Below are 13834 nucleotides of genomic sequence, written 5' to 3' on the forward strand. Positions count from 1 at the left end.
ATGCAATTTTAGAATGCAGTTCACCCCTTTCTGAGAAGATTTTATGGGAAATTTCAGAGTATTTTTTCTCAATTTTTTTTTTCCTGTTCTGATAGCACATAAAATAAGGCTACTGCAAACACTTTTGGGGAATGTTTCTGGTTTTTGTAATAATATTTAAAAAATTAATAGGGCTACTTAAATATTTATTAGTTAGGTATATTTTACTTGTTTTTTATTAAAAGTTCCATGTTTATGTGGTCATGGCTTTTTGTTAAAAGAGTTTAAGGTATTATTATTTTTTAAAAAAATATTACTTTTTTTTTTTTTTTTTTAGTCTTGGAAAACGACAGAGTCTATTCTTATAAAAGAAAACGTACTGAATATATAGTTTGCTTAATGTCATAGGATACAGGTTATAGAACTCTGTCTGCCACTCATTGCTAATGTGAAGAGGAAGTTGAATTCTTGGTATTCTGAAATATATAACCTTCATCAGCGTAATATATTAGAACCAGCCTAGGTATTGCAGTCAGATGGATCTGGGCTTAGGACTTGCATATCTGCGAAGTGTTCTGATCATGGACATGAGTTCTTCAGGTCTGTTACTCTCAGGCAGAAAGTAGAAACAGTACCTGCCTTGCAGGGTTGTGAGAATTGCATGATATAATGCATAAGGACCTGGAACACAAGTCACCCAGGAAGTGTTAAACTCTTTCTATATACTTTTATTATAAATTCTGAAACTTGATTTCTACTTTAGCCTACTTAGGACTCACAGAATTTCATATTCTTAAAATTTGTGCTTTACTGGGGTCCCTTTAGTGCAGTAGTTACGAAATAGGTGGAAAGGGGAGAGTAAAAGGTAAGGATAACACCTAAAGGATAACACCTCTTCCTCAGTATTTTTGTTGCCATGTACGTGTATAACTATCTGTGATTTTCAATGATTTCACAGAGAAATTCTTATTTTCTTACGGTGTTTAAATAGGATATGCTTCCTTAGAAAACATTTATTTCTTATTGTAAAAATTAAAAGATTTAAAAGTTTAGTGTATGTTCCAGTTTGATTTGATCACAAGTATTGGTAATGGACTAGATAAGCCTAGAAATCTTAGGAGAAAAAATTCTAATCTAATGATTATTTCTCTTGTTTACAAGTGTCTCTTTGTTTTGTAGGACTTGGAGAAGACTTTAGATGTTTTTAACATAATTTTAGCAAGGCAACAAGCACAAGTCGAGGTAATCATTTTTACTAGTTCATTTCATGTTTTAAACATGTTAGCACAGCTCTTTTAAACCTAGGATCAGGAAGTCTTAAGTTTCACGGGAAGTTAATTCAGATTTACCTAAAAGAGAATAGAGATTACGTTTTCACTGATTAATTTAGTGTCAGAAGAAAGTAAATTGGAGTTCTGGAAGGAAGCTACAGCCACTAAGGGTAAAAAACTTTGAACATTTATAATTCCAAATTTGAAATACATGGAAAAGAAAGCAAATGGAAATCAGCCATCATTTCAGCAACTTAGAACGCTTTTGTTAACCGTTTGATATATAGGATTCCAGTTTATCTTTCATGCTTATCTACTTATTTTTTTCTCTCTCATTTTAAAGAACTTTTCTTTCCTTTTTCCTGTTTCCTCTCCCTTCTCTCATATCTCTTTCTTCTTCCCTCTTTTAGTTTCCTTTACAAATTGGAATCAGTATGTTCATAATTGTTCATAATTGCTTACTTATTGTACCCTGTGTGCCTTGTTCCATGTAATTTTTATGATTCTATTGAATTTTTCAGTGCTAATTTGCAAACAGTAGAACTCATTATAGAAAAGTTAGAAAAAGGGGTCACTAATGTTAACGCTTTTATGTATATACTGTTAGTCCTTTCCGTAGTTGTAAGTTTTCCATACCCAAACTCATTTTAAAAATGAGATTAGAGAATGTACAATTTTTCATTTATTTAACAGTTGCTGTTTGAGTTGAGAATCAGAGCATCTGGGTAATAATCCCAGCTTTGCTATCTACTAATTGTGTGATTTTAGGCTGTTTAATTTCTCCTTGCCTTATTTTTGAAAAATGGAATTAATTGTTAGTACCTATATGATAGGGTTATTGTAAGGAGTATAGATAATCCCTGTAAGGTAACTAGATTACTGGGTGACTGGCACGTAGTAATTACTAAGTGTTTTTTCTTTCCTTCATCATTATTTGCAAAGCATAAGGAGATGAACAAAACAGACGTGACTTTCTTACTTACATTCTAGTAGGAGAGAAGAACAATAAGCATATACTTACATGAAGCAAGTAGGAATGGCTGGGGAGAGTGTTGGGGCTGGGCAATTGATAGTTGTTGCTGTCTTAAACAGTAGTTAGAGAAAATCTCCAAGGGAGATGCTTGAGCAAAGACCGGATGAAGGTGCGGGCATCAGCCGGAAAGGTGTCTAAGGGGAAGGTTTATCCCAGCGGAAAGAGTGAAGTATAGCCAGCCCAGAGCTCTTGGGCTGCGCAAATGTCTCGCTCCTTGGAGGCACTAACTGGAGTCTACTGAGGGGAGAGTGGTGGCTAAGGAGTCAGGAGTAAGGAAGGAGGGGTGGGAGGGATGCTGTGGGAAGCAGGATGTCGGATTCTGCAGGATCTTACAAACTGAAGTGGAGACTTTCACTTGTATTCTGATTCAGAAGCCGTGTGTGGGTTTTGAGAACAGGACGACATGATGTAGTGGTTTTAGAACTCTGGCTGCTTTGAAAACAGGCTGTAAGAGGGAGGCAAGGGGGAGGGAAGGGAGACTCCTTGGGTGTGGTTGAGATAGTAGAGGGCAGGGTGGTGGTAACTTGCCTGGGGAAGGTTGCAGCGACTGTGAAAAAGGATCTTCTTCAAGATGTATTATAAGGGTAGAGCCAGTATTTCCTGCTGATTAGATGTGTATGTAAGAGAGTGTGAAGATAATTTTACGGGTTTTCTTTTTGAGTGCAATTGGAAGGACGTTAGTATTTCTTGAGATGAGGAAGACTGAGTATAACAAGTGTGCGTGAGGTAGGAGATCAGGAGTTGAGCAGGCGACTGGGTACGTGAATGTGGGGTTTAGAAGAGAAATCTGTACTGGTGTGTACATTTGGGAGGGGTCAGCCGTAGGTTGCATTTACAGCCATGAGATTGGATGAGATCCCTGAGCAACTTAGAGTAGCTGGAGAAGAGGATGGTACTGAGGATGTAAAGTGTTCTGTTGTTATGGCCAGTGAGAGGGGCAAAACCCAGCAAAGGCGACCACGAAGGGGTTGCTGGGAAAGGAGAGAAGCTGTGTGAGCGCAGTGTGTGCGAATCTGAGTAGAGAAACAATGCAGGGAAGACAGTGATCTAGGACAGATGCGCCTGGTGTGTCATTTGAGATGGGACTGAGAAATATTAAATTAAAAACCTTGAAAGTCATCTTTGATTCTCTTACAACCTACACAAATACATCTGTAAAGACAATGGTGAGAGTACCATACATATACATACACATATCTAAAAATGATATTCTTACACAGGCGTAAATATATTGTTACTTGACTGTGGACATCTGTTATCTTTTTTCTGTTGAGAACTGGCCACATATTTCTGTTTTTTCTCTTTTGTTTCTATTTGTGGTATTTTTGTTTTATATGTTCCTGTTGGGTGAATATGATACTACTATATACTTATATTGTTATATATTTAGCTCTTTTGATATTGCAGTGTAGGTCTGTGACCACTGATTTTTTTCTTCCCCAATCTTTTCTCTATATTTTTAAAATTGGATAATTTCTATTCTGTTTTGAAGTTCACTCTTCTGTTATCTCCGTTTTGCTATTGAGCTCATCCTGTGAGACTTTAATCTCAGACATTAGGTTATCTGACTGTTGGCATCTGTTACTTACCTTTTATGTTGAGAAACTCATTGCATTTCCCTGTTTTTTCTTCTGGTTTTTTTTTTTTTTTTAATGTTGAGAAACTCCCATCGCATTTCCCTGTTTTTTCTCCTGGTTTTTTTTTTATGTCAAGTGATTATGGATTGTATTTTTGACATTGGGATTATTGTAGCTTGTAGTCTTTAGATCCTGTTACACTTATTTGCAAATGTGGTTGTTTTGTGTTATTACAAAACCTGGTTAGGTTCTGGTCCTAAGTTGTGTGCTGCCTTCTGTAATGGTGACGTAAGTCTGAATTGAGCTCCTTACCCCTTTGGCATGTAGGTTTCGATCTGTTACGCACACGAATTGTACAGGGGTTAATTTGAGATTTGGGTGGATGGTTTATGTCTCAGTTCGGGTCTCTAAACCTTTATCACTTTGGTTTTCATCAGTTTCATATATATGAAGCTTGGATTAAGCTGGATTGTAGACAAATTCATACGCAGAATTAAGGGATCGTCTCTTTCTTGCTCTGCTCCCCTTGGGATTTCTCCTTATATACTCTGGCCAGTATGGAGTCTATTCTCTGGTTGTTTTGTCAGAAATGTGGAGTTTCTCTCAGGGTTGTAGCTGCCTGCACAACTGTGCTGCGTGTATTTCTTGCAGCGCCTTGATTGAGGCCCCTCCCCTGGGGTGGAGCCACGCGTAGCACTTTTCTGTGGCTCTGTAGGAGCTTAGGGTTAAAACAGCACAAGTTGGCTGCCTCCGAGTTTCTGTGGGTGGGCAGTGTAGGCTTAGCTGAGATTTCTGCTGAAGCGATCAGAATACTGCAGGACGTTGCCTGGGACTGTAGTGTCAGTGGAAGTGTGGCTGATAGGCTCCACTATTGGAAGAATTTACTGTGGATTTACCTTCTTGCGGCTTAGGGTGGAATACTGTTTTTCTGTTGCCTGCTGACTACAGGCTTCTTCCAGCTTATTCGTAAATGTCATGTTCTGTTTCTTGCCTCGTGAGTCATGCACTTTCCATAACTTGGCAGCTTGCTTCTTCAAAGCGAGGAGGAGACTCCACCAGGAGGGCTGCTGCAGTACTGTGCCCGTCACAGCACACACACTTCACACGGAGTGAGTGCTCCACACCACTTGTGCACGTTCTGTTGGTCAGAAACAAGTTAGAAGGCATGCCCCCACTCACGGGTGGGAGTTTACCCAAGGACAAGAATGTCAAGAACAAGAGATCATGGGGCGCACCATTTGAGAAAAGTAGAAGACTTGGAAACACTCTTGTGCGTGTTGGTTCTCCGTGTTTGGATCCCTTTCCACCATCTGTCTGCTTTGCCTACTTGAAGCTCTGGTCAGTGTTTTTTTAAACATGTTTGGAATTTTTAGTTTTAATCAGTGGAGAGGAAGGGCTAATGCCACTGTGGAATCGAAACATCACTGTTGGATTTGGTAATAAAGAGCATTTTTCAGTAGAATGGTGCAGGCGGAAACTTGATAGGAATGAGAGAGTGGATGATTAGGAATTGGAGGCAGGAAGTGCAGACAGTGTGATTCCTTGCTGAAAGGAGGACAGATAAGTGCAGTGCTCATGGGAGGTGGGGTGTCCAGAGGTTTTGTTACTTGCTTGTCCGCCCCGCCACCACCCCCACCACCAGGAATCAAACTCACGACCTTGCGCTCGCCAGGCAGGCGCTATGCCACTGAGCTAAATCCCCAGCCCGTTACTTGATTGTTGTTCGTTCCTTTTTTTTTTCTTTAAAGTTATTGGAGTTGAGTGCCACTATAATTACTTGTCCAGCATCATTTAAACAACTGGATAGCTTTCCATTCTGTGCAGCTATCAGAATATGTATTGCTGTTTTCCATTGGTTGTATTCAGTTGTGACACTACAGTGGGTAGCCTTGTCTCTCTCTCCAGTATCTCTCATTTTATAAGGACAGATTTCTCAGTGTGTACTTATTGGATCAGAGAGTGTGAATATTTTAAAAGGTGTTTGCCATTGGTGGATTGTTCTAGGGAAACAAATGAATCACGAGGAAATGGATAGTTTCAGGCCTCCTTGAGTCATTTGAGTTTGTGTTTTTAGTCCCACTTGCAGTTGCTCAAAAATTAAGGAGGATGAATTATTGGCCGCAGTGGACAGAGAAGGGTGGATAAATTGAGCATGGTGGCAGTGCAGTTTATTTAAGGTTGGTAGTTTTTCACTGTAGGGCCTGAGAGGTTTTTTTTTTTTTCTTTTTTTTTGGTCTTTTTTGAGACAGGGTCTCACTCTGCAGTTCAGGCTGGCCTTGAGCTCACTTTGTAGCCCAGGCTGGACCTGAGAGTTTAAATCAGGATTGAAGTTTTACTTAACGATGGTCCCTTAGTGAGTCAGGGAGGGGAAGGGTGTGGCTAACAGGGATGTGTGAGAATAAGTGAGAGGCTGCGCTGGATCTGTGTTGCTATTGGTTGTTTATATGTGCATTTTTATTTCTGCCCAGACACGTAAAATGTGTGTGTGTGTGTGTGTGTGTGTGTGTGTGTGTATAAAATTTTTAAACTTTGAAATCATTATAGTCATTATATCTTAAGCCATTATATCTAATAAGTCATTGTATCTTAAGTCATTATATCTTAAGGGCTTCACAGAAGTCCTGTGTATCTTTTACTCAGTTTCCTGCAGTGATTATATCTTACATAAATTTTAACACAGTATCAAAACTAAGATTTGAAATTGGTACTGTTTGGGTGTAGTTTATGTTAGTAGCTATTGTGCTTTTGAATGTTAATTCTTGAAGTTTTAAAATGGTAATCATCAAAACAAAGGAAAGCTTTTTAAAAATACTCTTTATTCTATTTATTTTCTTCATAGTCTTTGTCATTGAGGTTAGTGTTTTTTCTTTTGAGACAGAATGTTGCTAAGTTTTGGGTGTGTGTATGAGCAAACTTTTGGTTGTCCTGCCTCAGCTCCCTAGTACTGGTTGGGATTATAAGTGTGCACCACTTTGCCTAATGATCTTTTTACTTTTGAGTTTATTTTGAATACTCCTTGAAAATTTTAACATGCTGATCACATACCTAAGATTTCAGCTTTAATAATTTATCTTCATTAAAAAAGTGTTTTTGTTGTTTGTACTGGGAATTGAACTCAGGACCTTATGCTTGCCAGGCAGGTGTTGCACTACGTCCCCAGCCCTAACACTTTTTAAAAAAGATACTTAAATAGAGATTTAGAAAGGAGAAAGGTGAATGTTACCATGTGTTGCCCCTTTATTTGATGTCTCTTGTCAGGGTATTTATTTCAGTCTTCTAATGATTAGTTTTAGTTAATTCATATTCTGAATAAAAATGTATTTCCTTAAAATACATGTTATTTATTATCATAAAGGAGATTTTTATGAAGACTAAAAAGATGGTTATAATTTTTAAAAATTTAGTGCCTGCCCTTTAAAAGTGATCAGTTTACTGAAAAAGATTTTAGTGTTCAGATGCCTTGCCGCTTTTTCGGCATTTAGGTTTATGAAGAACTCCTCATAAATCTGTTTATATATGAAGGGCAAGTATACCAGAGGGGTTCCGGGTTGCAGTCTCTGGCTGCGTTTTCCTAGGAGGACCAGCGGTACTGTAATCTGACCTTCAGAAGCCCAGATGAGGGGCTTTTAGTTGGCATGTTCTCCGGAGTAGCTCGGTTTCACCCACTGGGAAAGGGTTGGAGCAGCTAAACCCCTGTGCTTTGATCTCTGCTGTTGTTGGAGGAAACTCCTTCACTGTGGTCTGGAACCCTGGTGTACATTCGAGTCACCTGGGTTATTTTCATACCGCACGGATGCCTGGAGCCCCACACCTGAACATGGGTTTGATTGGGGTGGGGTTGGACAGTGAGGGTTTTCTTAAACTCCCTGCTGGTGCACGGACGCAGGAAGGACTGAGTGCCCTGAGCTGGGGGGTCTGCGGTGGCTGCGCTGGCCTTCCCTTGCAACTTGCAAATGCAAACAAGCTTTTCATGGCCGCACTCATCCTAGGCGTATGGCAGATGTCTAACATTTTCCCCATGCTTAGTCTTTATAACTCACTAACTGAACCTGTTCTCTCTGCTGTGGAGTTACTGCTTCCCTATCAATTTAGAATATTTTATGTTTGAAGTGGGAACATTACTGAAATTTACTACTTCGGGGTAAAGTCTACACTAATTTTTGCCTTCATTCTCTTTGCCTGTGTTCAGTGTTTTGGTTCATCTGGTAAGTGGACAAGGAGGGGGAGTCTCAGAGACAAATGAGAGATCGGTTGAGGAAAGAGGCTGGTCTGTGACTCGGGTGCCCTCTGTAGCTCTCATCACCTACCGTACCCTTAGTTAGCCAGCCAGCAGTGGATGTGAATTCTGAAATGCGATTGCTTTGCACTAACACATTTTGGGTATGAGAGCATCTTCTTTTTGTGGAACTCTTCACTTATAAACCTGCAATGCTGGATCACAATCCCCAGAACAGTTTTACTTGAAACCAACTATGTTGCGGATAAAATGCAGTCTTATCAAGATGCTTCCCATAGATACAGCAAGGAGGTGGGGGGGGGCGGGGCTGTGTTTACCGAGTCGTACTGTGAGCATCATTTAAGAAGGACCTGGCTTTTCAGCCTGTTGGGTTGAGCATAGTAAATACTTCAAATGAAGCAAGAATTTATTTTTCAATTAATTTTTAAATTTTAATTTTCTAGGTGATTCGATCTGGGCAGAAACTAAGGAAAAAATCTACAGACACGGGGGAGAAACGGGGAGGCTGGTTTAGTGGGTTTTGGGGTAAGAAGGAATCTAAGAAAAAAGAGGAAGAATCATTGATTCCTGAAAGTAAGTTCAAGTCCAATAGTTTACTGTACATTCATGAGGAAAAATGAAGTAAATTGTACCTTAGTCTTTTCATTGAATTTTATTTCAAAATGGTTTTATTTTGAAATGAACAACTAATTTGAGGACAGTAATGTGCAGTATAACAACCATTGTTGAATTCTTACCATCTTTTTACTGAAGCTCTGTATCATTTTTTATTTTATTTTTTAAAATTTATTTTAAAAGTAAAAGGAAGAAAACATATTAACAAACAGACATCCATTTACAAAATAGCATAAAAACAATACAGGCAGTACTGAATTACGAAGTGGTAGGAAATTCACAATGGTTGTTGTATTACGTATTGATATCTTCAAAGTGGTTTCTCAGGAAAACAAATAGAGACATGCAAGACTGATCAAATAAGTAATCATTAACTGTTCCTTTCTGTAGAGCAATAGAAGGCAGTAATACAACTATGTTAGCTGTCCTGTATATACATACTTGCATAATTTCCCCTTCTTTCTTTTCTCTTTTCCCTCACCCCAGTTGCTCTTTACTTCTGAGCATTTTCCTTTCGTTTCACAATGTCTGTCATACCTCCTAATTTTTATTCACTCTTTCAGTTTCTCACACTAGTGAGACAATACGTTGCTTACACATGCAGGTCTGGTTTATTTCACTTACTGAGTTTGGTCTCTAGTTGTGACCATTTACCTGTAAAAGCCTCAAGTTTATATTTCCTTATAGCTGAGTAATATGCCATTATATAAAAGCACCACAATTTTTTTATCCAATCCTCAGTGGATAGACATTTGGGTTGCTTCCACAATTTAGCAATTACAAATTGCGCTGCTGTAAACATGGGTGCACATATATCGCTGTGATAGGATGTTTTCAGATCTTCTGGGAAAATACCCAGAAGGGGAATAGCTGGGTTGAATTTCTAATTTTTTAAAATTATTTTTTATTCTCAATGGTTTGATCAGTCTTGTGTTCTTACATCTGGTAATCTGAGCAGTGCTGTTGAAGATAACAATATATAATGTAATAACCACTGTTAATTCCTGTCATTTTGTTTTGAAACCCTGTATCATTTTTCTTGTTTTTGCTGTTTTGTTTTTGTCTGTGTTGTTGGTATTTTATTATTTTAAAATTCTCTTTATAATAAAAAAAGAAAAAAAAAATCAGCTCAGTATACTAAACATAAGTACATTTATCTAAAATAAAACTTTCTTAAAAATTGTAAGAAATTTAAAATGTTTAAATTTAGGGTTTCAACATTTAACACTTCTTACTGTTACCTTTTACATGAGTATTTAATGAGAAGTTTGACTTAAGTTGTAAGATTCGTAGGGAATACAAAATCGTTTTGAGAACAGAATCTCCTTTATATGGTTCTTTGCCTCTACAGAGGCAGGCAAACACAGGGTGCTTGTCTTAGTTGTACTGGAATATTAGAGGAGTTTACCTTGCTGTTTGTTTCATCATTTGTGTCTGTTGATTTTAGGACATTTGTTTTGACTTTTTGATTATACGTAAAACTGAAGAAATTAGTTTCTTAAATTACTGTGTTTTCCTTGTAGCTATTGATGATCTTATGACCCCAGAGGAGAAAGATAAACTCTTCACTGCCATTGGTTATAGCGAAAGCACCCATAACTTGACTTTACCCAAGCAGGTAATTACATAGGCGGTTTAAGAGGTATTTTGATTCATTTTACTCTATTATCTTGTATTGGATTAAACAAGTTACGACTTTTTAACTATTGGACATAAGTTATTAGTAGTTTCTACTTTATTCTTCAGTTGTCAAATGCTTCCAGTTGGGCCTTACCAATTAAAATTATCCTTTCAACTTTAGATTTATTTGGTTTAGTGAATGTAATAATAATCTGATAAAAAACACTTGCTATAGTTTAAATTCAATCTTTAAAACTTTTTTTTATTGTGGAATGTGACTCATGTAAGAGTGAAAGAAACTGAAATGCCTTGCTCCCTTGATTGATCAGAATGAAGCAAGTATATAATTACTGTCAGGGCCAAGATTTGGAGTATTGCCGGCATTGTAGAGCCCTCGTACATCCTCCCACTCTTGCTTTTCAGAGACAACTGATGACCTGTTTTGATGGTAGTAATTTTTTTTTAATTTTTGTTTTATACTATAAGCACTGATTTTATCTTGTGCACTTTTATCTTTCTGTAAATCAGTCATAAGATACATGTTCATGTTTAGGCCCATCCTGTTGTTGTACTGCATATATTTTGCTGAGTTTTGTTTCTTCGTAGGATTCCATCATTTGAGAAAAATACCACGAGTTACTTATTTCTGCTTCTGCTGATGAACATTTGGGTTGTTCTGTTTGGTTATATGAGTAATGCTGCCATGAACTTTTTATAAGTATTTTTATAGTGTGCATATCTAAGATTTCATGCATAGTATCTACTTAGTAAAACTGCTGGGTCTTAGGATATGAGTGTATGTAATATTGTAGTCTAGGAAATAGTTTTGCAATATGGAAAACATTTCCATCAGCTGATATGAGGATTCTGCATCTTCACCAATACTTGGCATAAGTGTTTTAAGTTTCAGCCATTGTCAATGTTAGGTATCCCGCAGTATTTCATTAAGTTCCAATTTTTTTTTCAAACAAGTTCTCCCTGTATAGCATAGATTGGTCTTGAACTTGTTACCCTCCTCCTTTAGCTTCCTGAGTGTTGGGAAGGCCGGATTGCACCACCATGCTGGCTTGATCTTTTCGTAAGGGACGCTTGGTTATTCTAGAACATTTGTGCTTATATGTTTTCAAAAGTACATGCTGCCAGTTTGTTGAAGATTGCGCTGAATATGTGGGTTATTTGGGGGAGAATGGTGACATCAGCAAATTGAATGTTCCAGTCACTTAATTCCTTCCTATCTCTCTGATCATTTATGTGCTATTACTTTATTTCTGCCCAAAGAGTGCCCATTACTATATATTATTTCTTTTAATGCTGGTCTTCTGATAATTAGTTTTCTAAAAATGTATCTGTTTGCCTTTTTTTCCTTGAAGGATTCTTTTTTCTGTATATAGAATTACAGATTGTGCCTGGGCATGGTAGTGCACGCCTGTAATCCCAGCACTTGAGAGGCTGAGGCAGGAGGATCCCTGCGAGTTCAAGACCAGCCTGAGCTACAAAGTGAGCTCAAGGCCAGCCTGCATAGCAAGACCCTGTCTCAAAAAGACCAAAAAAAAAAAAAAAAAAAAATTGCTGATTGTTTGAATTTTTTAGGCCATCTTGAACTCTTATGGGAAATCAGTACAGATTTTGTTTTTTCCCCTTCATTCTCTTTCTCTTGTCTTTTTAGGATTTCTAATATCCTTCCTTGGATTATTTCATATGTCACATGTGTCTTCTTTATTCTGTATTTCCAAGTTCTTAATTTCTTCTTTTGAATCATTTCTTCTTCTTCTCTCTTGAGCTGGTTGTTTATTACTGTTAAATTCATTCATTGAATTTCTCATTCTTTGTTTTTCAATTCTTGAGTTTCTGTTTGGTTCTGTTTCTCTTTTTAAAAAAATAACTTCAAAATTCTTTACGAACTCAGTTTTGTCTTTCACCTCTTGGAGTATAGTGAGCACCATAGTGTACATCTAAGCTTATACTTCTGTGGGTGTAAGATTTGATGTCTAGAGCCCCCCTGAATGTTTATACTTTCTGTTGTTTTTGCTGAGTTTGTTTGAACATATTCTGGATCCCAGGAGCATATTTATAAGTGTATCCAGTATAGTAGATACTGATTTTGCAAATGACAATATTTTTGTGTTTTAGAACTGTAGGGAAACAGTACCCTGTAAGAGGCAGATTCTCATTTCAGAGAGCTTGTGTTTCTCCGTGCTGTATGTAGCACCATTATGTGGGGTCCCTCAGTCCTTTTTAGGGGGTTGATGTGATTTGCTGCTGTGCTGTAGACCCTGGGAGTCTGCTTACTTATTGCTCACCTGTGGCCCTGGGTTGTAGCCCTGCAGGGTCCTGGCCGAAGTGGGAGAGCCCTGTGGGTGCCCTCGCCCCCTGCTGGGGCCTCGTTTCCGGTTTGGGTCCTCCAGTCTAGCTTCCTGCTCTTTGCCTCCCTTGCTCGGTTTTTGAGCACGTCTGTCCGAGTCACATTCTCAGATCCAGGCTGATCTCCCTGGCGGTTCTCTGCCCTGCGTCTGGTCGTGGCTCAGTAACCATTGGATTGTTTTTAGTGTCTTGTTAACTTCCTGCAGCCGTCAAGTGGATGTTTCTTATTGTTAGGATTCTTTTTTTGCTCAGCTAAAAGGCGTCTTGTTATATGTCATTGTTTCTGCCTTTAAAACTTAAAAAAAATGAACTTTCGGATCTTTTATAAATATCTGAGAGGAAATTTCATTGGCTATTCTGCTATTCTTCATTTGTGGTAATTATGTGCATGCCAGAACCTCCATGTTGCTAGGTCACTTCATAATTCAGCACATTTATTTGAGAAGAAACTACTAAAGGTTATGTAAACTTCTAACAATTTTCATTCTTTTTTATCTTCAGTACGTTGCCTATATAATGACCCTGAAGTTAGTAAGCACTTCTGTTGTAATCAGAGAAAACAGAAATGTTCCAGAAATACTAAAAATCCAGGTAATTGGCCTGGGCACCCACGTATCTCAGCGACCAGGGGCACAAGCCCTTAAGTAAGTTTTTAAAAACGTATTTCAGTGTTTAATAATGACTGTAGGCCAAAAAATATGAAGTGTTATTCAACATAGAAGAGAGAGCAGTATTTTTTACGTTTCGTTTCTTTGTGTGCTAAGAGAGTCACTTTGTGTGTGGTTTACTGTGGAACTGCAGAGGGAGCTCATCACTTACTTCATCTCGCTCCTTCTCTTCACAAACATCGGGTACCGTGGGCCCCATGCTGTGGAAGCTGTGTGTGGGCACCTTGAGTTTTTGTTTGCAAGAAGTGTAAGTTGTAGTTGGTGAAATACACAAAAAACTAATAATTCAGGAACGGTGTAACATTAGGTGATTCAAAGTGAGATGATGCTTTAAAATTAAGTGCCTCCTAGTTACTGCTGCACAGGCTCAGGTGTGTAAGAGGCTGAGCCTGAGAAGGCCTAGGCTGGCTACCAGGAAAGGGCACAAGGAGAAGCAGGGAAGAGGTGAAAGGTGGTGAGGCTGGCATGGGAAT

The 13834-nt window shown here is 38.3% G+C and overlaps 1 protein-coding gene across 1 annotated transcript in view; it reads left to right on the forward strand.

Annotated features, from left to right (window-relative positions):
* Positions 1 to 13834, forward strand: part of Vps13c (vacuolar protein sorting 13 homolog C (S. cerevisiae)) — a gene marked incomplete at its 5' end in the record, with an annotated part of 161865 nt that overhangs the window by 35347 nt on the left and 112684 nt on the right. The window contains 4 exon segments of the mRNA XM_013518933.1: positions 1159 to 1221; positions 8541 to 8670; positions 10236 to 10330; positions 13195 to 13337. Coding sequence (XP_013374387.1) covers positions 1159 to 1221; positions 8541 to 8670; positions 10236 to 10330; positions 13195 to 13337 — 431 coding nt within the window.

This window comes from Chinchilla lanigera, unplaced genomic scaffold (genome assembly GCF_000276665.1).
Source record: "Chinchilla lanigera isolate Chin_1 unplaced genomic scaffold, ChiLan1.0 scaffold00049, whole genome shotgun sequence".
NCBI classification, from domain to species: Eukaryota; Metazoa; Chordata; class Mammalia; order Rodentia; family Chinchillidae; genus Chinchilla; species Chinchilla lanigera.